Source organism: Eubalaena glacialis, chromosome 13, assembly GCF_028564815.1.
Source record: "Eubalaena glacialis isolate mEubGla1 chromosome 13, mEubGla1.1.hap2.+ XY, whole genome shotgun sequence".
Lineage (NCBI taxonomy): Eukaryota > Metazoa > Chordata > Mammalia > Artiodactyla > Balaenidae > Eubalaena > Eubalaena glacialis.
The window spans coordinates 52,658,122-52,685,917 of NC_083728.1; the positions used below are offsets into that span (position 1 = coordinate 52,658,122).

At 43.1% G+C, this 27,796-nt stretch overlaps 1 protein-coding gene across 2 annotated transcripts in view; it reads left to right on the top strand.

The window, feature by feature from the left end:
- RALGAPA2 (Ral GTPase activating protein catalytic subunit alpha 2) overlaps positions 1 to 27,796 on the top strand; it is a 285,468-nt gene that overhangs the window by 136,552 nt on the left and 121,120 nt on the right. For both annotated transcript variants that reach the window (XM_061209921.1, XM_061209922.1), the window contains exons 24-26: positions 18,288 to 18,416; positions 21,975 to 22,103; positions 23,216 to 23,274. In XM_061209921.1, the coding sequence (XP_061065904.1) occupies positions 18,288 to 18,416; positions 21,975 to 22,103; positions 23,216 to 23,274 (317 nt within the window). The remainder of the gene's footprint in view (positions 1 to 18,287; positions 18,417 to 21,974; positions 22,104 to 23,215; positions 23,275 to 27,796) is intronic.

Genomic DNA, 27,796 nt, shown 5'->3' on the forward strand with positions numbered 1-27,796 from the left:
GAAAATAATTAGGATCATTAAAACTTTCGGAAATAACTATAAATTACGAATAAGATTCAGGATGACGTGCAGGACTGCCCAACCTGCCTGTGAAGGGGTCTTCCAGCTGGCTTCATTCCGTCCTGCTGCTTTGTGTCTGGTGGGGGACTGGGCAGGGGGTGCGTGGAGGGTCTTAATTTCCCCAGCACCCCAGTGCCAGACTCTGTGCTGGGAACTCATGATGTTGTCCCATCAATTCTTCTCTGCAGTTCAGTTAGATAAATATCACAACCCGCTGTATAAATAGCTAAGGCTCAAAAGATATTGAGGATGTCTGCCCAGTGCCACACATAAAAAAGGCTGTGAGAATTCACAGGCAGCCCGGCTTATTCCACACGGTCTGCCTTGCCCATTGACTCACACCGAACAGATAAGCTCACCCGACTCACATCATGCAAACAAACAGGCCCTGGTCATATTCCTTCTCCTTCTTCTCTCCCCTGGGCTTTGGCCTCGGTCCTGCCCCACCTCTGAATCCTCCTTGCCAGACTCCCCTCCCACCCCAGCCTGCAAACACCTTCCCCAGTGGCCCGCCCAGCTCCCCACTGCCTTCAGCTTCTCTTCCAAAGCTGTTCCCGGTTCTGCTTAGTTTGTCCTAATACTTAAGCAGCTTTTTCACCTCAGTCTCCCCCAAAATATTTGGACATGAAAGGATTTGGATTTATTAAATACAGGTCCTATTAATTTCATCGTTATTTAAAACATATGGAAAGATCAATATGTGTGAAATAGAAAAGGACAGCTGAGGAAAGGAATTTTATTTTTATGTTTCTGAGAACATATATCAAAGACTGGAAAGTTTTCTTTGCTTAAAATAAGTAAACTATTTTTTAACAATGACTTACAGATTTAATGTCTTAATGCGATTTGTCTGTTAAATACATCAAAGTTAAATTCACTTTTAAGTGCAAAGTTTACATCAATGCAAAATTATTGTTGCAAATTTGCATATAGAAATTTTGGGAAATGTGGGTCTATGTCGTTTTCATCTATGATGTTGTATTATTGTGTCTTGCAACAAACCAAAAAGCACGAGGCCTCTCTCAGGTGGGGAAATAGGTTTTGTTCCACCCCAAGGTGACCATCTAGCTACAGACTTGAGCCCTCACCGTGTGAAGTCATGATACTGTCGGGTAACAGTTAAGAGCATGGGCTTCCAGAGATAAATCCACGTACCTATGGTCAACTAATCTATGACAAAGGAGGCAAGGATATACAATGGAGAAAAGACAGTCTCTTCAATAAGTAGTGCTGGGAAAACTGGACAGCTACATGTAAAAGAATGAAATTAGAACATTCCCTAACACCATACACAAAAATAAACTCAAAATGGATTAGAGACCTAAATGTAAGACGACACTATAAAACTCTTAGAGGAAAACATAGGAAGAACACTCTTTGACATAAACCACAGAAAGATCTTTTTTGATCCACCTCCTAGAGTAATGGAAATAAAAACAAAAATAAACAAATGGGACCTAATGAAACTTAAAAGCTTTTGCAAAGCAAAGGAAACTACAAACAAGACGAAAAGACAATCCTCAGAAAGGGAGAAAATATTTGCAAATGAATCAACGGACAGAGGATTAATCTTCAAAATATATAAACAGCTCATGCAGCTCAACATTAAAAAAAAAAAAACCCAATCCAAAAATGGGCAGAAGACCTAAATAGACATTTCTTCAAGAAGGCATACAGATGGCCAAGAAGCACATGAAAAGCTGCTCAACATCACTAATTATTAGAGAAATGCAAGTCAAAACTACAATGAGGTATCACCTCACACCAGTTAGAATGGGCATCATCAGAAAATCTACAAACAACAAATGCTGGAGAGAGTGTGGAGAAAAGGGAACCCTCTTGCACTGTTGGTGGGAATGTAAATTGATACAGCCACTATGGAGAACAGTATGGAGGTTCCTTAAAAAACTAAAAATAGAATTACCATATGACCCAGCAATCCCACTCCTGGGCATATACCCAGAGAAAACCATAATTCAGAAAGACACATGCACCCCAGTGTTCATCTCAGCACTATTTACAATAGCCAGGCCATGGAAGCAACCTAAATGCCCATCGACAGATGAATGGATAAAGAAGATGTGGTACATATATACAATGGAATATTACTCAACCATAAAAAGGAACGAAATTGGGTCATTTGTAGAGACGTGGATGGACCTAGAGACTGCCATACAGAGTGAAGTAAGTCAGAAAGAGAAAAACAAATGTCGTATATTAACGCATATATGTGGAACCTAGAAAAATGGTACAGATGAACCAGTTTGCAGGTCAGAAGTAGAGACACAGGTGTAGAGAACAAATGTATGGACACCAAGGGGGGAAAGTGACGGGGGGGTGGTGGTGTGATGAATTGGGAGATTGGGATTGACGTGTGTATAAAATGGATAACTAATAAGAACCTGCTCTTTAAAAATAAATAAATAAAATCCAAAAAAAACCAAAAAGAGCCTGGGCTTCAAGCCTTTCTGAGCACCAGGCTTGGTGTCCCTCTGATGAGCCAGGTGATCTGACCTCACTGTGCCTGGGCTCCCTTATCTGCAAATGTAGGTAATTACAGCGCCGCCTCGGAGGGCCGTCAGGAGACTTTGAGGGGGTAGAGCATGTAACGCACTCGATTCAGGGCCTGGATGCAACAGCGCTCAGTGAGCACGAGCCCTCGCAGTGACGCTGAGGACAAGGAGGGGACAGCAGCCCCTCGACCAACAGAGCCCATTTTATTTTTCCGATATCTTAGGGTGTTGATTGTTTCCCCCTTCCCCATATATTTTCTTACTTTTGAACATAATAATTTGAGTAAAAAAATGTAACTAGGCATCGTGGAATCTCAGACCATGGGGAGAAGTAACCCCTCCCCCTGCCATGGGTCAGACACAAGGAATGACATCTCCAGTTACCCTTTTGTGACTCGGACGTTTCTTGTGTGTTCTTGGCCGTTGGCTCCCCTTCCACCTGCTCCCCGCCCCAGGCAGCGTGCCCTCTGTGGGATGGACGCCGGAAAGCTGGACCCTTGCGACCCAGTCGACATCCAGCCAGGTTCCGGCCCAGCAGGGGCCCCGGTGTGGCTCTGGACAGCGGGCGGGGGCGGGACTGTTGTGCTGGGGCTGCACCTGCATCACTGGCCGCCGAGACCCCGTGGGAACCACTCCTGGTAGCTGGTGCCTGGCTGTGCAGGGTTCCCGAGTGGGTCCTCCAGCATCCTGTGAGCCCTCTAACACCCTGATAGAAACCCGTCTCAGCGAGGGGAATCTGTCGTCTGCAAGTAAGGACCTGGCTTTGCCAGTGATGCCCTGCGAGGCACCGGTGGTACGGGTTCCACACGGCTCCATATTTCAGGCGCTAAAGGCACTTGCAGCATTTCTTGTTTTCCCCTTTAATTTGTTTTGTAGCCAAGAATATTTAACTTGTATTAGGAACATTTTGCTTTCATTCAACTTTACATTTCAATTCAACTTTAATTCAACTTTTCATTTGACTTTATATTTTAATGAACCTTTTCCACACCAATGTTAAAACATAATTCTAAATATGACGTATAGAGTGATATTCTATCACAGAAGTCAAAATAGTTTGTGATTTTCTTAGCGGATGTTACAACCTCCTCTCATGAGGTATATGATGGAATAATATAATAATAAACAGTCATTTGTAAAAAGATCCCAAGGGGGCCCTCAGTGAGCATAAGACTCAGCGGTGAGCCATGAAAGCAAGGTGCAAGGGTGACACTCGTAAATTGGCCATACCTGACTCTTTTAATAACCCCAGACAGCCTGTATCATGCAGTGATACATAATAATTGCATCACCTTTTCTCAGACAGAGAGTTGGTCTTTGCTGGAAATTTAGATATAACTAGAACCATGTATGTTAGATATACATAAATTTATAAATATATTTAAAGCTAAACATAAATGAGCATTCAGCTTCAGAAAAAGTGAAGAATTAACATGTCAGATTAAGGACCTGATTTGTCTCCTATCCAAGGAAATAATTCTAATACACCTCTGAAGTACTTCTGTACAGTGAGTGATTTTTACCAAGGTTTGAATTCATGGGATTTTAATTCAATGCTAGCAGGACAAAGTGCATATTTATAAATTTAAAGGTCCAACTGATATTTAGAGGATTAAATAATAACCTTAATGTGTATCAGTAGAGGAACTTTAGAAGTCTACCTTAAAAGCTTTACTGAAATACAATTTTAAAAAACTGTAGGGTTGTACAATGAGTAAAAAAAAGACTAATTCCAGGCTTTATTCCTAAGGTTTTTAAGAATGGGGAAATGTGTATTCCAAGACTTCAGGATATCCGACGGCTTCAAAATATATTCAACTTTGACTGTAATGGAGGACAAGCCTCGTACTGGCAAGTCACAGACCTGGGCGCTAGATTCAGCTCTGTCCCCTGTCGGCCGTGGGGACCTTGCCTGACCGCAGGTGGTCAAATGGTTGAGATGGACTGGAGGACCTCGGGGGCCCTCTCTTGAGCATTATTGGGTCCTCTGATTTATTGTTAGGCACTTTATTATTAGGGTCACATTGTCCTTTCCTAAATATAGTAAAAACTTGAATGATCTTTTCCTGTTGAATATTTTTCCCCACCACAATAAAGACCTAGTCCGGTTCTGAGGGCATATCCAGTGGTATGAGACCCACAAATAATGAGTATCCGTAATATCCATCCACTTGTGAAAAGGGCCAAGTGAGTGACACACACACTGTAGGGAGGGAACTGTGCTCAACACCCCTTGGGCTCAGTTGGCTTGAAGGCAGCTCACAGGGGAGATGGGATTTGAGCAGGACTTTCAACGATGGTTAGGATGACAAGAAGCAGGATGGGATTTCACGGGCTGTGTTGAAGGAACAATGACCAGAGTGGTTTTGATTTAGTGCCAGATACGTAGATGGACATAATGCATGGACGAGGACCCAGGCAGCACTGGAGAGAGCCTTGGTTCAGAGCCATGTTCGTCCCACAGATAAGGGGGGGGGGGTTAAGCACAGCACTCAACACGACCAAAAAGCATCTTAAGAAGTTTAAGGCACAGTGGTTCTGTGGGATGGATTAGGGTCAGGAGAGAGTGATGGCAACAGGCACAGAAAGGGACCAGGTAACGCGGGCCCAACAAGGGTTTATGTGCGTGTGTGAATTTATTTATTTATGTGTGTGTATACCTGTCTGTGTGCATGTATATATACTTGTGTGCACATGCGTTTTGTGTATTTTGTGTGTGGAATATCGTGGACCGGTGGGGTGTCGGACTGAGTGGTAAGTGCCCCGAGAAGGCAGGGTCTCCTGGCACTATTCTCATGATCTCTCAAAGCAAACGTTGGTTCAGAAAGGCAAGGTGATGAATTGAGAAAAGGTGAGGGCAGGGTAGGACAGGACCCCCTCCTCATCATGGACATCACAGCACCAGGGCAGGCTCCACAGGTGTGTCAGAGGATACAGCCAGGGGCGTCCCCAAAGAATTCTCGCCTGTTGGGAAGTAGAAATGTACGGGAAAGATTTCCAGGCACATTTTCTCTCCACGTAAGAGAACGTGTTTTCTAATCCTGTCGGAATTCAGAGAGATGATGTGCAAACTGTAGATTTATTTACAGTTATTAAACTAGAACTTCTAAAAGTCTCAGTTATTTTGTGTTATGTTAGCCAGTTTTGCTACTATTTGTTTTTGAAAGTAATTAGACACTTAAAAACCAACTCTTATTTTTCTAAAAATATAATTCCTATTAGTTTGAATTTAGTCAAATTAAATTATCATTTATTGAAATAAGAGTTTACTGTAGCAATAAACAAAACCTTCAAGTTTTACTTAGGTTTGATGGAAGAAGAATATATATAAGGATAGGCAGTGTATGTCAGTCCTCTCTTGACCTGTATCGTTAAGTTAATAATAATTCTTACCATGTGCTTGTTGTACAAACTCAGAGTGATGAAATGTAGCCTGTATCATAGAGTTAGTCTTGTATCATCAAGTAACATCCACTGGTTCCTGAGTGTTTCCCAGAAGGTTTCGTGAGAATGGACAAGCCATAGATTAGTCAAGTTTCATAGAAGAAGATTTTATTATAACTTTGTTCAGCTCTCAGTGGCCATGGAGACTTAAGATAGATGACTGCACCAAAATAACAGGCTGGAGAGCTTTTTCCTTTTCTTTTCAGCTGTAAAACCAGTAATTATTTTCATTAAGCTGCAGACCGAGCCCACTGACACCTAAATAAGGAAAGTGGAAATATGTGAAAGGTAACAGATGGCGGCGGCTTCGGTTATGAGGGTAACACGTGTGCAGCGAACTTGTTCCACAGCTTTAAAAGGTGTAAGGTGATAGCATGGGGGGTGGTCCAGAGAGGAGAAGTCCACCTGAGAGGCGGACACTAGAGTTTTGTTTGATTTCCCTTTCGGAGCTGAAGATGTCAAGACTTTCTTTCAAGTAAATGCCATCAGTGAAGGATATGAATTATCTCTTTTTAGCCATCAGAGTCTAATAAGCACGTACTGTGTGAAATACATGAAATAAAAATGCAGTATAATAGCAACTCAACATATGTGGAAAATGAAAAGATTTTATTCCTACTAAATACACTTACCATGTAATGTATAAGCTGGCCTGCATTTTTCAGCAGAGAAAACGTTCTTTGGCCCTGAGGTCTCTCTGGAAGAGACTCTGCTGTGGTCTCTTGCAGCCCAAGTCACCAGAATCTTCCTTCGGAGACTCTTCCCAGACAGAGTGGGCACTCCATCAATGTGTCGACTGACAGAGCATCGAAGGATTAACAGGAGAGCTCCTTAGCCCGCATGCATCCTGGGGAGGGGGGGTGACCGTGGCAGCTGAGCTGGACCTTTCGGTTGAGCTTTTGGCTCCATCAATTTCAAAGCAGGCATTGACCTTGCGTGGTGGGGAGCTCACCCACATTGACGGGAGAACAGTGATTCCTGAGATGCGTGGGGACTCCAGGGACATTGGGCGTGTCTGGAGACATTCTGTTTGTCACAGTGGGCGGGGGCTGCACTGGCATCTAGTGGGTAGAGGCTGGGGATGTCACACACCCTAAGGTGCCCAGGACCACAGCAAAGACTTCACAGCCTGAAGTGTCAGCAGTGCTGAGGTTGGGAAACCCTGTCCTCGAAGAGAAGCTGTACAGGTGCCACCAGGCCCTGTGAATTAACCCACAAAGCTCGACAGGCATCAGAGGAGGAAAGGCAGCTCTCAGTGTAACCAAGGACGTGAAAGCACACGAAGATTTAACCAGGGAGACTAAAGCAAGAGAGGCAAGTGTTTTAGGTTGAACTGTATGGAAATTGCCAACATGAGACTGTTTCTCAAAAAAGGGGGGTGCAGTTTCCTACGGTTGAGCTGGTAAAGTTCCCCATTTATTTAGTTTTTCATTAATTAATTTATTTTTGGCTGTGTTGGGCCTTCCTTGTGGTGCACGGGCTTCTCATTGCGGTGGCTTCTCTTGTTGCGAGCACGAGCTCTAGGCATGCAGGCTTCAGTAGTTGCGGTACACGGGCTCAGTAGTTGTGGTGCACGGGCTTGGCTGCTCCGTGGCATGTGGGATCTTCCTGGACCAGGGCTCGAACCCGTGTCCCCTGCCTTGGCAGGTGGATTCTTAACCACTGCGCCACCAGGGAAGTCCCCCCCATTTATTTTTTACTTTGAAGAAGTACAACATGGAATGAGCTGATTAATTCAGAGTCAACAAAAAATATCTGCGATGTGTTTTGCCCAGAGCCCAGTCTGAATGAGGGGTGGCGCTGCAGGCGTGAGTCGGGGGGCTGGGGGCTCGGTGGGGTCCTCTGCTCACCCACGCAGGCCACCCGGGAGCCGACAGGGAACAGGTGACCAGAGCACAGACTGTGTGGCGCAGGGTCAGCCCACGGGCACAGATGATTGCTTTCTCCAAATGTCTGGGGCCCCAATTCAGTCAGGGCAGGTGGCCGATTTGGGGTTTGCAAGCCTCTCACGCTCTGGGGAGACTTTCCAAGGCCACCTGGCCTGGCCGCCACATGGGCAGCCTGGGGAGAGGGACGTCCACTGTGGAGCTTGAGCCCTGACCTTGCGTGTAGGTCCCTGTTTCCTTGCGTCGGTGACCACACGGGCTTTTCTGGCTTGAGGTTCTTGTCCTGTGAAGTGGGGTCCTGACGACTCTCTCAGGGGCCTTGGAAAGGTGAGCACGGTGAGGCCCTGGTGCCGGATGGCAGAAGGGGTTCCCTGTGGTTGGAATATTGCTTGTTGACCTACAAGATCGTCTTTTCCCATTTAGAATTTGACGAAAATTTTTAAGAAAATTCACATTTTTTCTTTAGGCAGAGAAGAAATCAGAGGTTGAGAAAGAGATGGTTTCTACCATTTCAAGTACTAAATGGTTACTTCTGGCGAGGGATGCTTTAACTCCCATTTGGAAGGGAGTGATTTTTGAATGTAAGAGATTTTAAATCATGACTGTGATTTATGATCCATCAATGTTGGGTTTGGATACGAGGAAATAACGTCAAGAAGAGCATTTTAAATGGCAAGTTTTGTTTCTGTGAGAAAGTGCTCTCCTTGTGGGGAATAATCTCTTTTTGTCTGTTGATTTCTTTTTAACACATAACAATAAGTGGCAGGGTAATAATTGCAGATTGTTCAGCTATTAATGCTATTTACTGGAACACATTTCAGAGAGAACATTGTTTTCTAAAGAGACCATAAACAACAGTTTTCTTTTGTTCTTCCATGGAAAAATACCCTTTGGTAGGTATATGTGGGCTAGAGAAATATTAGCGAGAGACCCTTTTAGTAATAAGACATTAAAATAAAATACCTACCTTTTTTTTTTTTTCTTCTCTTACTTGAGTCTTGGGTTGAGTGTGTGCAGTGTGGTGCGCCTGTCAAGACCCAGTACCTTTGTGTCACCGATTTGCTTCTCCTCCTGGGTCCCCCTGGAGCACTGGCTGTTCCCCAGAGCATCCCTGTGCTCTTGGTCTGGCCTCACTCTCAACTGTGCATCACTGGCCCCTGCCTCTTAGAGGACATTGCTGGGAGGCAGGGGCCGTGCTTCACTCTGCCTCAGACCCCGCACAGCGGCTGCCATGTACCTTCAAGCCCAGTGTGCACTCGAGAAATTTGTCAGCTTACCGTTAGCTGTTTTTGTATGGAATTATCAGAATGACTTGGCTTTCATTTCAGACTCTCTTTTTAATGAATAGATTTTTAATCCAGTCTACTTCAAGTCAATTTTCAATCGATCCTTCAAAAATGAATATTTTAATGAGATTATGATTTAAAATGCCGCTGTAATTTAATGATAGCCGTGATGTATGAGGCTTTAGAATTTACAAAATGCTTTCTCTTTTTACATTTATTTTTAAATGTTAATCGGGTATTCCTGGAATTTGAAGCGATGAGTCCTGTGTCAACTCTTTAGAGGTCAGTTAATTATTCCGGGTGGCCTGATTCCCTCCCGTTGTGCTCTGCTGGGATTTGTGCCAAATGGTCTCTGTCGCAGGGTGGGCAGCCGGGCTGGGTCTCAGGGTCGTTGATACTGCTTCTTTGTCAGTGGTTCTGGCCTGAGGTTTCTTCAGAATGGGGTTGACGGAGCTGGCTCCTCTGGTGATTTTTCTCTCAAATCTCAGCTATTCTTGGGAGCTCTTTGTCCAGAAGGAGTAGCAGTTGGACTTCTGTTGCCCAAGCGGAAACCGAAAATGGTACCAATTTGGACAGCTCTTTGTCCTCTGTCCAACGCTGGCGGGATGGTCTGTAGGCTCCCGGAATTGAATGACCACCGGGTTGTCCTCTTTTTTTTTTTTTTAACAGAACACAAAAATGTTGAAAGCCTCATTTGTGCTCCTATGTGCATGTGGAATAATTTTACTTTTAAGGAAGCAAATTAAAGAAACATGCATTTTGTGTTATCATAGAATGAAAAGAATGAGTAATCATCACATTCCAAAGTTTTTTTATTTTCTGGTGTGAGAACACACCAGAAGACATGGAAGCTCCAAAAGAAATAGTTTTTCGTCTTTAACTTGTCCCTGGCCGTGGGCTGGGAGACAGCCAGCAGATCTCAGCAGCACCAGGCGGGCCTGAGAACCAGGCATCTCGACTCCAGCAGGTGAGGAGGGGGCGGGGGTAGATGTACTGGATGCTGGGCTTTAACAGCGTCAGAAGTCCTGGGTCTTGCAAGCAGAGTTGAAGCTACAGGTAAATGAGCACAGAAACCACACATGTTGTAGGTTCTCTGCATTTTCAGGGAAAAATACAAATCTCGATTTCTTGTTGCAACCCTAGGCAATTTCTTGGTGTCTTTCCATAGAATATTTCCAACCACCCGCTCCCCACACCCGTGCCTGTGCACGCACGCACGTGCACGCACACGCGCACACACGCACACACACGCACAGAGTTCGTTTCTAGCAGTTTCCTAGGAAGAATGCTTGGCAAAGTCTCCTTCCTATTCAGAAGGTCGCACTCCCTGACCTGGTTCCATCCTGTGATTGCACTTCTGTGCCAGTCAGGGCTGCGTGTCTACTGTATACATTCCAGAAGCACATTTTTAAGCCACGGCAGCCATTTGTTGATTTCACTTGAAAGTATAGCTTTAAAAATATATGTGCGTTTTTCAGCGATTCGTAGGCAAAGTGAATGAGATGAAAGAATAACTGGCACTGGAGAGCTGAGTATTGCCCTCCACGTGGTGCTGTGCTCCACGTGTGAGGCTCACTGCTCACAGGTGTCCACTGGTGCCTCATCGACCACAGGCTCACAGTTTCTCTTCCAATAAAGGCAAGGAGCACACCTGGATTTGTGTCCAAACCTTGGGCACTTTCTGGCCTTGATCGACCTTCTACTCCATGTCTGTGAAATGGAAAGATCGAATGATGACCTTTTAGATCTTCTCTAAGTTTTTATGGTCCCAAAGGAACAAGGTAAACACACTGTCACCCAGATTCATTAGAGATGTGTTTTCCCTCCTGGATTTCTGTACTTTGTCCTAAGATAACAGGAGTGTGGGTTGGGTTCTAGCGGGTCCCAGCGTGAGGGTGAGGAACTATTCTGCTTGGCATCAGGGGGGATGTCGATTATACCCGCCCTGCGCCTTTGCCATGGCCTTGGGCGGCGCCTGAGTGTGTTAAGCCTATGGTTTCCTCCAAGAATTCTTTTCAGTATCCTAAGAAGAATATATTTCTAGCTGATGTAGTCCTGAGACAGGATGAACAGTGAACCTGGGAACAGTATGGCTGCCTGACTCTTTGGTACCTACATGAATTAGATGTGTGCATGGTTCATTCAGTGGGGTAATTACTACCTTAAGGATCCTGTAGGTACTCGCGTGATTAGGCGCCGTCCGTACGTTGCTAACCATCTTGTTATGGATGATGCCGTGACTCCCTGCTTCTGCTTCTGCTGCAGAACATGGTCAAAGCTGTAGAGGATGGGGCGGAGGAGACATTGGAGAGACCTGATTCAGTTTGGCCTCTTCTGAAACGAGCAGCCGGTTGCCACAGAGAAAGCAGAGTTTAGTATCCTCCAACCCCCTCCTCCACCCCATCCCTGTCCCCTGGTAAATTCTTGGGATGCACAGATGCCTTTCTACGCAGACTTGGCTGTCAGGGGCGGTGGATCCTCTTCCAGAGCATGGCGTCCGTGTCCGGCGGGCTGAGCACGCGGTCTGTGCGCACACGAGTCTAACGCGGCCTCCGGGCCACCCTCCCCCCCGCCAAGCCCCCGCCACTTACCAGTAGCAGCTTCTTGAAGCTCTCACTTGCTAAAGTCTCGTCGCGAGGGGTTAATCACTGCTCTGGAGCATCTGCACCAGCCTCATTAGGCCGGCCTGTTGTGCAAACTGTCATGTTTCAGATTTGAAGCTTATCAGGGTCACGGCTAAGACAGTCCTTACAGAGGCAGGTCGAGGCATCTCCAGGGCCTGGGGCCGCGGGGGGCGGGTGGCAGCTGGCAAGTCACTTCTCTCTATGACCCTCCGACAGTGTCCCTCGTCTTATGGAATCATAAATGTGCCAGGATTTCCTGATGGGTTTGCCACCTCCCTGCCTGTCTCCCCTAGATCGTGGTGACAGCGCACAATTCTATGAATATATTAAAAACTACCGAGCTATACACTTTAAAGCGTGAATTTTATTATAGGTAAATTACATCTAAAGCTTTTACAAATAACAAAAAGAAAAAGAAGCAGTTAAGACAACCCAGTAACATATCAACTCCAGTATCAGATAAAATTCATATAGTGTTTCTTAACATCAGTTAACCAATCAGTCTCCCCCTTTTCCTGACGCAGTCAGCCAGTCTTCATCAGTTTAAAGGCGAGCTGAGTTTTTCTTTACAGATGAGGGATTAATTGTAAAACAATCATAAAAAAATATTTGAGGCTCTCCTTTAGGGCTTGAGGGTTGCAGTGATTTTCTCTGCCATCTGCCCTCTTGTTCTGTCACTGATCCCATGCACAAGGTCAAAGCAGCAGCTCCTGCGACCGTCAGAAGTTTTTGTGTTTGTCACTCCCTCCTTTGCATGCTGCCATGTCTTCTCCGGAGCATTCCTCATGGTGAGAAGTGCAAGGCGATTTTGTTTCTCCAGCTGCAGAACCCAATTACTCTGTCCTGTCATATTTCTCGCGGCCTTGGTAACATAGTTACACCCAGAGAAGTAACATTTGTCCAGCACATATAAAAATCTCTGCCTTTTCTCCAAACGGATTACACCACACTTGGCCTTTTGAACAGAGAACGTATCGCAGGTACCACGTATGCCTTGGCCCAGATCTGGAAAGTAATTTTTAAGCTTTGTCCTGCTATGTTTTTATTTCCAGTGACTTTTCTGGAAGGGCAGTGCCCGTGACATGATCTGTTGTGCTTTTCTTAAAGGCCATAATCATAAAGCCTTTCTTTTTATCGACAAAAACCCCTCCCTGAACCAATGTAGAGCCTGGACAGGCCAGGTCGCAGCTCATGCTGTGTAGAGGAGGTCTGTGCCGCTGTTGAAGGAGCAGACACCCAGCAGCAGAAGAGAGAACACCAGGCCTTGGACTTGGAGGGCTCTGCAGATCTGCCCTTCCTGTAACTAAGACTTTTTTGTCACTCAGCGTATCTGAGCCTCGCCAATAAGGCGATAACTGATACTTACAAATTTCTCTTCGAGGTCCTGCAGGATCACGTCTGCCTATTTAATTGTTAAAGAAAGCTTAGATTATATCCAGGGGTAGTGTTAAAAGTATCCCTCTGCCTTCACATCTCCTGCTAATTAGTAGTTCCACTTGGGTGTGGAATGAACGGGATCTTTCTGTTAACTAGATTAATGGGATAACCAGATCCGAACAGTCCCCATCTTCCCAAACAAAAGAACTTCCTGTAGAATATTCTAGATAAAAAGTATCTTCTGAAAAATAGCAATAAAATCATTAATTGTTTAACATTTTCATTTTCTTCAAAGTGAAAGGAGGAGCCCAGTGACTTTGCACACAGGGGTTCTATTTCTGAACAATTCCGTTTGGCCTCCTGGAAGGTCTGAGTGACTTTCGGTGGAATAACCGGATCTGTTTGCTCCGAGGAGCGGGCGCAAGTCCTCTGAGGAAGCAGGGAGACAGATGGCCAGCTATTGTGTTACCACCATCATCTGCTGGGCCGTGAGCAAATATTAAGTGAATAATATATATGTAATTGGTGTGAAAGTACAGTCGCAACATTTCTAATTCCGTCTGAAGGATGGCTACTTCTTGAACATTTGTATTTCGTAGAATACTATATTGAAATGTTTCTGTTTACAGGGTTAATCCATTTTAAACTGCTTTAAAGTGAACATTTTCCCCCATTTTTGACACCACTGTGCAATATTTTGGATTGAAATGGCCCGTAATGGCCCTTTTTTATTTTCCATAACAACATGAGCAGTGAATTATAGCTGTGCAATTATGTAAACAATGGAAATGCTTCCAGAATGAATCCTTCCTTTTAAATTTTCATTTTGTGTAATTGTTGGAAGGTTTGGAGCCATAATAAAGAAAATTATTTTACACATTTATCGTTCTAAAGGTCAATTATAAGAGAACTAAAGAAACAACACTATGCAAAATGAATAAACCAATTTCTGCTGCCATCGCCATATGTTTTTCTTATCACTTATGGTTTTTCCAGTTACTGTGTACATAGCATCCAATTAAAGCGATTCATTTACTAGGCTGAATGTGGTTTGTGTTTATAGAACTGTGCTTTGGAGGGGAGGAAACAACATGCCTCTATTTGAATTACCTGATTTTTTTGTAAGATCAGTGATAAGAGACAGATGTTCTCACCAGTTACTTTCTCATAAACCTGAATCTTTGGATAAGCTGCAAATTCACAGCTATCATCTTACAATCCAGTTTTCACACTCAATGTGTAGCATGCGTGTGGACTTGTAACCAAAAATGAGAGGAAAATACTAGTTTGGTGGTCCGTTCCTCATATTACAGCATTTTGCGGATTGAATTTTATTTTCTCTGAACAAAAAGCATGCAAAAGAGTTTCATGCTGGTCAATTTTCAAGAATAAGCTTAATTCCTATTTTAGAGTCCATCTTTTCATTGAGCTTATAGTTCTGCTTATTATTTTCAGTCTGTTTAGAACGTGGAAAAGAAACTAATTTTTGCTACCAGGCTCACTTGATTGGGTACATTCTAGAACTCCTTAGAAGAATGGACTCTTGAATATCTAAAACAGAACATTTTCCGGTTTTTATTTCATTATTTGCCCTATAAATTATATACACTATGGCTAATTGCTGTAACACTTTGCTAAGGATGTTATTGGAGAGGATTAGTTTTTAGGGTTTTTTAACTTCTGGGAGAATGTAATCTAAGAGGCTTTGGGGATCACCTTTGAAATGTTTTAAAAAGCTCTTTCTGAGTATCAGCAAAATAGTAGTTCACGGAATTCTACAAAGTAAATTCTAGAAAGTAAAAATCCTTCATAGTCCTTCCCTTTTATTTTTACTCTGTTTACTTCTGTGTGACCCTCTTCAGTTTACAAGGCATGTGTTCACATCTCTCCCGTTACCCACAAGTCCAGGGGGAATCAGTCCCTTCTGTGGAAGAGAAACGAGAAGCTCTAAGCTCGATGTGACCTGTCCACGGTCACATACACGAGGCCTTGACGCCAGGCCTGGGGCTCTTTTCACTCTGCCGGAGTCTGACTTGAGTACAGAGGCATTTCCCACCATGATCACAAAGGAGGGGGCACTGAATAGCCCTGAGTCGAACCCGGGGAGCCATGGCCCTGGCTCTGCCAGCCCTGTGACTCCCGGGCAGGTGGCTGGAGCGGGCACAGAACTTCTCTCTCCACCCAGGATGCAAACCATGCTGTTAACAAGGAGAGCCTCCATCTGACGGGGATGTTTAGCAAAAACTCAGTAGCCTTGGTTTACCATAATTGTACTGATTTAAGGGTTATTTTCTACTTATGACAGGATACGAGTTTTCCAGAATACTCTTATTTACATGAAAAAAAAGTGAGTTACTTTGAAAAACAGACAAATCATGTTCACTTTGGACTTGAGTAGGACAAAAAGCATGAGGGTTGTACGTGAATAATTTGTGTTTGGGAAGCACCATCCTGTCTGGTCTCCCTGAAACCCCAGGACCCAGGAGAAAGCTTCAGTCTCAAGATTTTCATTTTCGCAAGGATTCCGGCTATCGACTTGGTCTCAGTGTGTGGAGAGGAAGGCTCCTACCAGAAGTGCCGGGAGCACTTTGTGGACGTCCCTCTGCTGGGAAGATGCAGCTGCTCTCCTTCGAGCACCACAGTTATTCCTAATTTCAAAATGTTGTCACAAAGATTGTAATCTTTGGGTTGTTCCATTTCAGTGTGGATAAGCAAAATAAGCAAGCATATGGCCCTAACTTGGCCGACTGGCCATACAGCCCCCTCTTTAACCCCCATGTTAACCCCAGCCCAGAGCTGCTGTAACTGGCGGCCTCGCTTCTCCTGGGGGCCGCCTTCCGTGGGTGGCGGGCAGGCTAGGCCAGCCATCTGTTATTTTGCCTTCTCTTTCCAACCTTCTCGCCCGTAGAAACAGGTTCCGTTGAAGAGACTGGCCGAGGTCCAGGGGGTGGGGAGCCTGTGACTTTCTCTTGCTGCACACATTTCTGCTGCCTTCAGCATCAGTGGCAACTTAGTCATTTCTGGGAATGCCCCATTTCCAGCTCATTGCCTTGACGCATCTGAATCTTGTGAAGCAAAAATGGATTTCATGTATAAATTCTGGCTTTAGCTTGTTAAAGGATTTAGTTCATAATTCCCGTAAACGTATCCCAGAAAACCCTTTTTTAAAATTAAACCTCTCAATTCCAGTGGTGAAAAATCTGTGATTTAAGTATGTGCTAAAGATGTTAAAAACCCACAGGGTTCAAGGCTCAGTTCCTCCTCTCAACAGATGGAATTAACACAAACCTAACAAAGTTAACATCATGGTTGTTTGCATTATTAATCTTCCCACGCACGGCATTCTGCTACCTTGCGAGCCAGGTTTGCACGAATCCTTTCGCGGCAGCAGATGTCAACAGAAGCGTGCTTCCATCTGCTGCCCGAGACCTTGATGCCTGATACCCCGAGACGAGGCCCAGCACAGAGCGTACCTCTGTGAGTAATTACAGGTGTGTGGTGAGGAGCCCAGGGCATTAATCAGAGGCTTCATTATGAAAAAGGTGGATCTTTTGTTCTGCGCTCGGAGCGGGAGTTGACCACACACTTTCTAAACTGCACTGTGCATCTGCTCAGCCCCTAGAATGTTTGCCTTGGCTGATGTGGACACTGAAATGGATCAAAGGACGTGATTACAGCAGGTTTAAACATTAACCCGGGGGAAGCGTGGTTCGGGTTTTTCTTTCCTTTCCTCCTTCCTTCCTCCCTTTTATCTATTTATCTGTTTGTCTCTCTGTTTATTTTTGGTATAGGAAAAAGTCTGCTGAAATGCTAAAACCTTAAGTTAGTACTTGCTAAATAATTTACCATATAAGAGTTCTAATAGAGTAAAGCACTGCGCCGTCATTTTAAGGACACAAACAGCATGATCTGTAGACACTAAATGAGCCTGCTATGTGAGGAAGAAGTCTTAGAAAAAAATGTTTCGTGAACACCTAAAAGTTCTCTTTTAAGATTACAAGTTGTTCAATGAGGTTACTTTTATGAAAAAGGACTTAATGTGTTAGAATCGAGCACATTGCTATCCCTTGCTCTAATTTAATCAAGTTAAATCAGGATTATTTTAAAGGATTTTCAAATAGCTACACTGAAATTTGAGAAAACAAACCAGAGGTTTTTGGGGGCTTTTTTTGGGGTTTTTTTTTTTTTTGGTATTTTGCTTCTTGTATTTTGCGACTAACTCTAGGTTATATAACTACAAGTCACATAACTACAGCACTTCAGTACATTGGATGAATGCACTTGGCCTAGAACTGCATAAAAGCAGTTTGTGGTTTTCTTACTAATCCCCTTTGCACACACTCGCACAGATGGCTTCAGAGACGCGGCCTGGCCGTGGATGGCACGAACGCCGTCCAGGAGAAGAGCCCTGGTCTGCCACGGGCTGGAATGAGGCAACGCCTCAGAACAGAGCTGGCGGGCAGGGGCCAGCCGGCCACCCACCAGTGAGAGGCCCTTCCAGACCCAGGGACACCAGGTGTCTGGGGGGGAGATGGTCCACACGCAGCACTGGGCACACGTGCCTTGCCACCCACTTCTACCCGGAGCCCCAACGACCGCCTGACCTTGGCGCGTGACCCATCCCAGCGGGACCCACACTCCCATCGTTTCACACGGGAGTCGCCCAAAGAATGCAAGTTTCCATCTCTGCCTACTTCAGGAGTTTGTAATAGAACAGTGTGCTTTGACTTTTGAGAATTGAAGAAGATGGGAAGTGATAGCTGCTTGCAGGTTTCATTTATTTATCTACCTCAACACTCCTGTAGCTTGTCCGAGGAGCCCACCTCTATGTGGAAGATGGAAGAGTGTCTAGTCCCAATGCCACAGTTCAGGTCTTGGACAAGTCACCCTACAGTTGAGGGTCTCCATCCTCTCACGTGTAAAATGAGGACAATAGCCCCTGGACTAGCTCATCTCCTGGAACCCTTTTCACTGAAAAAGTTCTGTGGTCTGTGTTCTTTTAGATAATCTCACAGTAGTCATATGTACGGACGAACTGATGACTTTGGAATTTTGGTCTGGAAACTTACAGTTGTGTTTTCTTTTCTCCCCTTCTAGGATATCTTAAATACCATTGTAAGGCACTGCCCACCCCGCTTCTTCTCCCTGGGTTTGCCCGGCTTCTCCATGCTGGTGGGGGACTTCATCACGGCCGCTGCCAGGGTCCTCAGTGCAGACACGCTGGCGGTGAGTGGGACGATGCTCAGCATCCCGGCTCCCAGGAGGCTTCACAGCGGCTAACAAGGTTCAGATTTCTCCACTCCTAACAGGTGTTGACTCATTAGTGCAACGTGAAACCGGGCTCTCGGGTAGATGCCCTGGCAGCTGATGTGTGAAATTGTAGGATAAGATGACACACTGGTAGTGGAAAGGCGTTTCATCAAAAGGCCAGAGTGTGAGAAATCATGTCCTCACTAATATTGCAGCACATTTACACAGTCAGCGGCAGGACTGGTCTCCTAGAATCTTATTAGCATTTTTCAGTAAATGGTGGCGCAGACACTAATGTCTGTGGTCAAGAGAGAATTTTAAGTGTACATCATCAATAAGGTTTTTTTTTCTATTATTAAGTCTTAGTTATTATAAGTCGAATAGAAAATATTTTCTTAAAATGTTAGAACACCAAAATTTTTAACCAGAAAATTAATATATATCTTTGGATTCATATGCCATAAAACTCTGGCAGAGTTCTTGTACTAAGAAATTAGAAGCAAGTGGACTAAGTGAGCGCTAAGGGCTACGAAAAGAATTGATTTGTAATCTCCACCTTTACCTCCACTATTAGGGCGATGTATTAACGCCTTTGAGAGGACACTCTCACCCATTTCAATTTAAAGGCCTCTCACAGTTGTGCTCTGTACAGCTATTACCTGTTCAGAGCCAGTTTTCCCTTCTTTAAATGGTGTAAATAAAACTAGCTTTACTGTTTGCCAGGCACTTGTATTGAAATCAGTGTGAGTATCTAGCTACCTAAATTTTGTTTAACACGTTGTTACTTTTTTATTCTACTTATTTCTTCACTGCAGGGCAAATTCAAACTCCAACCCTGGGTTTTGAATTAAATTGTTTTTTAATACTTTGTATAGCTGGTATTTCATGCTGGCACTTTCATGCGCTTTTTCTTCTAGGGGTAAATTAAAAAGCAGAGGGGAGGGAAGAGAGACAGGAGCAAAAGGGATGGATGAGTGAAAAGAAGGAAGGAAGAAGGAAAATGTTGAATTTGTTCAACTGTTTTTTTTTTTGTAAAGACTATGACAACTTTTCATACTTATTTCTGAAAAACCGTAGGATAATCATTCTCAAGGAACCTTCTAATTTACTTTTAACCATTCAAATCAACATTGAAAAAACTTTGGGAAAAAAATTGAAAAACTTTGGAAAAAACATTGAAAAAACAGGATATAGGAAGGAAAATACTTTATTGAAATTTTCCTTACTTGCTCTGAGAGTTTCCTGTGAAAATGCTGGCGGCCTTTCTAGTGATAATATCATGCACGGTGGTCATTCTCTGTGAAAATTTATCTTTCGGCTAGATGAGCTATTAAAGTGGCCTTCCAAAACATTTGTTTAAAGAGAAAGAGAGAGAGAGAAAATATGAGAATGTGAGTGTAAGATTTATATTACATAAAGGAACAATAACTCTGAATTACTTTGAATCACTCTCTCAGTTTAAACTTGAGGTTTAAAATTGTAAGAGAACTAACTAATGAGAGGTGTTCGGATAGGGACACACCTGCTCAGTCAAAATTTTCCGTTAACACAAGTTAATAACAAGCCTGGAGGACTCCTGCTACGTAGATCTGCCTGCTGAGGCCACGAGGGAAAGAAAAACGCGTGCACAAGTGCCCAGGAGGTGGGGGAAGATCGTGCTCAGCAAACATTGTTATCACAGCTCCAAACTAGAGCCGATCCGAAAGTCCACCAGTGGCAGAGTGGATGCATCCTGATGTGCACACAGCGTGGGATATTACATGTAATTCTCTTCCCGTTCTCCATCCTGCAGCCCTGCCCAGCCAGGCTCGGGGTCCTTCCCAGCATTGCGGGTACTAGTCATCCATCCTGGGGCAACAGACTCACAGGCCTCACTCTTCTGTGTGTAAATTGGGGCTCACCACAGGCCCAGTACCCAGGCAAAAAAATTATCTAGATTTACTCCGTTCTTTGAATAAAGCTGCGTAACAGCTCTTTATTTTATGTAGGAGCTATTGTTTTGTATCCAGTGGTTACAGAGTCACACACGACTTAGGGGAAAAAAATCAGCCTCAGCGAGGTTCAAACCAAGACTATCTGGTGGGTCAAGACAACCGTTAGTGAAGGCCGAAAAAACAAGTCTGTGGGAGAAACACTGACTGCGGACCTACTATATGCCAGGACCTGGCCTGCGTAAGTGTGACAGGGCCCCCATCCTCCAGGAGTCAGACAGGTAAACTAAGCGTTAATATTTGCACATAAGTTTCTAGCAGCCACAATAGAAGCACCTCCAGAACCCAGAGAGGTGCCAGTGTGGGACCAGTTAATTCTGCATGATGAGAGCTGGAAGGGAAGGCATCTGTTAGAAAAGTCTTCATGGAAGAAGCGAAGCTGACGCGGAGACCTGCAGGGTGGTCCCTGTCCGTCCGTGAATGAGGACCGCGGCCACCACCTTGTCCCCAGGTGGTGTTTACTGGGCATCCTCGGGGGAGAGAAGTGACGAAGACTGTCTGCCCCCTGTCTTTGTGGGGAATGCAAACATCAAATGAATACATAACGCGTCATCAGGAAGTGATGAATACCAAGGGAAAACCCAAAACAGGGATGCTGGAGGACACAGAGGTGGAATGACACGATGTCTTGAATTTGCTTTAAAACTGAAAGTGGAAAACTTTTAAACAAATTTTAAATATTGAAATGAAAAAAATGAAAAGGAGATAAATGAGGCAAGAGTGGTAACATCTTGAGTCTAGGCATTGGGTGCATGGATATAATATTCTGTCTACTTTTACGTTTAGAGATTTTCTTAACAGGAAAATAGAGGAAGGTAAAGGCAGCAGGTAAGAGGGCAGTGATGGAGGCTGGGTGGTGTCACATGGAATCACAGGACCCTGCGGCGAGGGGGAGCTTGTCAGGGGCGATGCCTTCTGGACCCCGAGTGGAGATGGCAAACAGGTAGTCAGATCTACAGATCTGGACTCAGGAAGGAAGCCAGGGCTACCGAGAGGTGTTGAGGGGTCGACGACATGTAGGAGGCATTTAAACCCTCGGGTCTGGACATCCCGGACGAGTTGAGTGTAGATCTCGGAGGGAAGAGGGCCGAGAACTGCACTCAGCACCCTAGAGTCTACATCCTGAGGAAGCGAGGGGTTCCAGCAAGGAGACTGTCAGGTCCCCTCGGGAACCAAGAAAGGTGTCCAAGTGATGGAAGGGCTCCCAGGTGCATGGGAGCTGTCAGCTGCATCCCCTGCCGTGCGGGGTCGGGTGAGACCAGGCCTGGATGGGAACTGGTGGGTCTTGTGTTGTGGAGGTCACGTAACGAGAAGCTGTGTTCTCACTGACCGACTTTGAAAAACCTGAACATTTTGGTGTTCGTAGTTTCAAATCTTTGTATTTAAAAAACGAAGTAAAACAGTAAACAGTAAACTTCACCCCTGATGCCGTTGCCCCAGCAGGGCTGCCTCAAAATCATGAAAAAGTAAAACATGTTGTTGCTTATCTAACGTTTATAACCAGAAGGAAAATGTGTGTCTCACTTCCCTTTGCCGTGTGCAGGCCCCTCATTTGGAAGCCCTCACCATTCTCGGATCTCTGGTCTGCTTTCCCAACACCTACCGCGAGATCCCTCTGTGGCAGCCGGTGCCCGAAGTTACTGAAGTCACCAGGGGAACGGAAGATGTCAAGGTACGTGATGCAATGACCGAATCTCAGGTTAGCATCTTCTATAAATTTAGTTATTTATTTATTTATATTTTATTTTTGACTGTGTTGGGTCTTCGCTGCTGTGCACGGGCTTCCTCTAGTTGAGGCGAGCGGGGGCTACTCTTCGTTGTGGTGCGCGGGCTTCTCATTTCAGTGGCTTCTCTTGTTGCAGAGCATGGGCTCTAGGCGCGCAGGCTTCAGTAGCTGTGGCTCACGGGCTTAGCTGCTTCGCGGCACGTGGGATCTTCCCGGGCCAGGGATTGAACCCATGTCCCGTGCATTGGCAGGCGGATTCTTAACCACTGTGCCACCAGGGAAGCCCTGGTTAGCATCTTCAAACTCGAGCTGTGTGGTTCTCTCTTCCATTATTATGCATTGAGCTGCTTATCCCTGAAAGCTTTGCTATATCATTTAGATGTATCAGTTTTTTTAGAAGGCTGGTTTTGGGGGGATTAAGTGAACTAGATGGAAAACAATGGTTAGGTTCCTTGGGTGTTTTTTATTAGGTCTGTTTATAATGCCTACGGATCATGAGTATGTAATGAATCATTCTTTGTAATAATTTTATTAGTTTAACTCTGCTGCATTAGTGCATCAAATGAATTTATAAGAAATAATTGAAATAAGCTAAACATTCAATCCCATTGTTGGCCTGATTAAATACTACTACTATTTGAGGTTCTAAATTAATCCTTGGAGAATAAAATTAAACAGTCTCTCCTCAGCTGACTTTGGGGCAAAAAAAAATGCTTTTCAAATCAATCAATCAATTTATCTATCTGTAGTACACAAGTACAACGTGTAATTCAGTGTACGATGTATAATCCAGTTAAAGTAAAAGAAAACCGAGATTTTTCCTATGACGAAGAATCATTTGCTCTGCTTGGTTTTTATTGTATACACAGAAACGCTCTTCCCTAGACAGGCTCAAAGCCCTGGGAGCCCCCGGCTGAGACCACCTTGCTGCTCCCCTGAGCCCCTCGTGTCCTTCCCCCAGTCCTTCAGTGGCCCCTCACTGCCTAGAATGAGGACAGAACATGTGGGAAATCAACTACTAAACAAGGTTTTTATTTTACTTCATTTTGTGTTTTTAGCACTACCTCATAAATATTTTACTGAAGAATGCCACAGAGGAACCAAATGAGTGTGCAAGGTAAATGCTAAATAAAAGGTAAACTAGTTTAGAATTTTAAGATACACATTCATGTGTAATCAGTTAATGTTAAAAATACTTATTCTTTCACATTACTCTTACACTAAAAAGTACAGTAAGAATTATGTGGGGAAAATGCTTTATTAATTTTTTAAAAGGTGCCATTATTAAGTGAAAAGCACAAAGTGTAGATGATTGTGTGTAGCATATGCTACCTGTTGTGTAAGAAAAAGCAAGATTGTGAATACATAGGTGTATTCCCTGATATTTTTAACAAGGAAGAAAATGGAAGGATAAACCAAAACTTATAAAAATGATGTACTTATAGGATAGTGATTCTCAGTCGGCAGTGATTTTGTACCCCAGGAAACATTCAGCAATGTCTGGAAACATTTTGGTTGCTTCCACCAGGCATCTGAGGTTGCTGGCAGTCTGTGGCCAAGACAGGAGGTTTTCTGGGGCATGTACAGAGTGAAAAGTTCCTACCTGTTCTCCCCAGCTGAAGCCCGGAGCTGGGAGCACTGGTGGAGGGCACACCAGTTTCTGATCCTCCACCTCCAAGCTTGTAAGGTCACCAGAAGCCCAGCTCCGCCTCTTGCTCATGTCCTGCTCCCTCCGGGCCGGTTCCAAGAGAGCAGCTGGCACTTGCACTGTCTTGTTAGCTCTCCGATAATTTTCAAGGGTTTTTTCTTTTGTATTTTGTCTAACTTCTTCACTTATCTTCAGTGGATGGTTTAGTGACAATTTTCTAGTCTGCCATTACCAGAAGCTGTAAATTCATGATCAATTGGATAATATTAAGTAACCTTGCATTTGGGGATAAACCCAACTTGGTTTATACAGCACTGGATCTGATTTGACTAACATTTTGTTCAGGAAAGTTGCATTTATATTCATGGCCTTTAATTTTCTCTTCCCATCCTGTCCTCAGGTTTGATTACAAGGTTATATAGTCTCACAAAATGAGCGAAGTGCTGTTTCATTCTGTTTAGTCAGCAAGAGTTTTTGTAAAATTGGAGTTGATAGTCTTGTGTATTTAGTTAATAGACCTTGATAGTAAAACTATCAAGGTATTTTCTTTATAAGAAGGTTCACCACGGACTCATTTTCTTCAATGATTTTAAGAAAAAGGTTTTTTTTGACAGTTTAGATAAACTAAAATTTTCTAAAAACTTGTCCATTCCAAGTTTTGAAATATTGTGGCATCCACGGTGTTTCCATTATCCCTTTGCTATCTTTTATCTCTTTCACTTCTATAGCTATAAGCACTTTTTAATCTCTGACACTTTTTGTGCGTTCTCTGATTTTTCTCACTAGTCTTACCAAATATCTGTCAATTTTATTGGTCTTTTCAAAGAAGAGACTTTTGTCTTTGTTCAACCTCTCTATTCTATATTTGTTTTTAATCTCCTACTCTCTGCTCTTTTTTTAATGTTCATTCTACTTTCTTTACATTCTATAATTCTTTTTCTCACTTTTGAAGTTATATACTTAGTATATTAATTCTCAGCCTTTCTTTTATACAAATATAAACAGTTAAGTCCATATGTTTACTTCTAGGTGCTACTTTGTCTGAGTTCTTTAAGTTTTGATATGTAATATTTTTGCATTACAGAGTTTTTCCAATTTCCATTATGATTCCTTCATTGAGTCATGATTTATTGAGCAATATATTTCTTAATTTCCAAAAATATGGTTATTTCTATTTATCTTTATGCTGCTGATGTCTTAGTTAATTGCATTGTGGATCAAAAATGTTGTTGGTCTTTGGAATTGTTGAGATTTGCTTTATGGTCCAATATGTAGTCAGTTTTTGCAAATGTCCCATATATGCTTGAAAGAATGTATATACTGTTCTTCAGTTGTTGGGTGTAGTGTTCTAGATGTGTCCATTAGATTAATTTTTTTAATCATGTGTTTCAAATATTACATATTCTTTCTATTTTTTTCATCATCTAGATCATTTACTGAGAAAGATATGTTAAAAATCTCCCAATTTTATGGTGCATTTATATATTTCTCTTTGTATTTCTGTCAATTTTTGTTTTATGTATTTTGAAGCTATGTTATTAGCTGCACAGAAGTGTAAAATTATCCTATCTCTATAGTTAATCAAATCTTTTATATTTATGTAGTGACCTCTTTATCTTTAAGGGTGATTTTTTAATCTTAAAGACCAGTTGTCTGACACTGATTCAGCTATATTATTAAATAATATTTTCTTTTAAATTTAACCTTTCTATATTCTTCTCTTTTAAATGTCTTTGTAAAAACTGTACATACTTGATTTTATGTGTTTATCCTGTCTGATCTTTAGCTTTTAACTGAAGCTTTAGTTCATTTACATTTACTGTAGTTACTGATATATTTGGGTGTAATTCTTTCATCTTATTTTATACTTTGCTATTTGTCTTTTTCAATATTTCTTTCATTTTCTCCTGTTTTTTTACCTTCATTTTTTTTTCACTCACCTTTTCTTCCTTCCTTCCTTCATTTTTTTTGGAGTGATTGTGTTTTTTTCACATTCCCTTTATTACCTCTATTTTTTTAGAAGTCATAGACTTTCAGTTCTTTTAGAGGCTGCCTTAGAAATTTTAATATGCATACTTACCTTACTAGTTCTTAGTCTGTCTTTATCCTCCTCCTGAACGATGCCAGTTCCTTAGAACGTAATCTTCTGATTTTGCTCCTCTGTCACTGTAGCTGTTCCTCTCCTGTCTGCCTTCTCTACCTACCTCTGGGGGTTAGAGTGACTTGGGGTTTAGGGCTGGTTGTCTTCCCTCTCCATGACATTCCTAGGTGCTCTTATTCATTTCACCAGACTTTAACACCATCTGCTTGCTGATGATACTGAATTTATTTTCCTGGCCCCTTCTGTCAACCCCTTAAATATTCAGGCTTATATATTAAACTGCCTACTTGATATCTCAACTTGGGTGTCTTAACACATGTAAACTTAACACAACCATAACTGAAGCCTTGAGTCTGCTGTCTGCCCCAGAGCCTAACTGTCCTCAGACATCATCTCATTACTTGTCACCATCATCTGCCCAGACTGTCAATTCAGAAACTTGGGAAAATCCTTGATTTCTCCTTTACCTGCACCTGCTACATTCAGACCTTCAACAAGTCTTGGCAGTACCTTTCTTCCCTCTTTTCCTTTAGTGTAGAAAGCCAAATTCCTGTGGAGTTAAAAGTGGAATAGAAATATGTATAATATGGTCGGTCTTTCTTAGTTGTGTGTAAAAGGAGTTAGGCAATGAAATTAAGGTCATATGAGTGTAGATAAGCAAGCAGACTGAAATATGATCAAGATTTCAAATAAATGGAGGAGAATTGAGAGAGAATATAGTTATAATTGTGAGTGATAGTAATTCAGAAAAATTAAGAAAAAACAAGAAGTTTTTGTTATATAAATTGGAGTGGTATGAGATGGCATGGTAGCAAACAGTATTAAGAGAGTGTATTGGAATACAGACTGAGAGTAAGGTAATACTGCCATTAGCTTAAAAAAGAGTCTTGATAGATAAAACTCATTCACAATCACAAAGGACATCCTGGGGATATAGAGAACATGAGGAGTCACTGGGAGTGTAAGAATAGGAAGATGCTAAATGGGGATGTTAAATGATGAATTTCAAAGAGAGAAAATAGCAGCAAGAGCTGTTACAAGCAAGTGTGGCTTAAAACTCAAGGCAGGTGAGAGTAGCTTAGGTTATAAAACCATTTTACAGGTCACAGTATTCTCCATAGGGCAAGACTAATAGTTACAGAGAAATGCAGGTGTTCCTAGAAACGAGAGCTCTTTGCTGTTAACAAATTACACTTAACAAATAGGTTAATGGGTCGTAAAAAGAAAGAATACACACACATATATATACACACATGCACTCAAAGGAAGAGCAGCTCTTAAAATGGTAACAGTATGATTTGGGGCATAATTCCAAGTGGTATAGTTTTCATGAGTCAAACAATCAGTCTGAGTTCGGCTGAGGGAAGATAAAGAGGCTTTGGGAAAGAATATAGAGTTCATGGGAATAACTATGGACTAAGATGCAAAGGGCAATTTCTAGGAATTGGGCAAGAGAAGAGAGACACGTAGACAATTCTAGACAGTCAGGAAGGTGTGGAGCTCCGTCTAATGCCGGCGCCGGAGAAACAAGAAAGGCCCGGCACACACCTTGTAACCGAGGTAAAAGCACAGATGTTACCGAGGGAGTTTTGGTAGAAGGTGACATGGTCGCCAAAGGGGTTTTAATTAACTGGTTCTGAAGCACTTAGTCCATTCTGATCGAAAGAGGTGAGAATCCAGTGAAGTATGGTGGTTTTAAAACCTCAAAATAGCTTGATTTTAATTGCTGAATTATACTGATGGCAAAGGGACGTTCAGTGTGGAGGGATGGGCAGTGTGTCCGGTTTGACTGGCCCTGGATGTGACCTCCTGGTACAGAGAACAGCATATTACATATTACAGCAAGCATCTGGTTCCAAGTAGTGGTTTGAAGCCCCTTTTTGTTCAGAA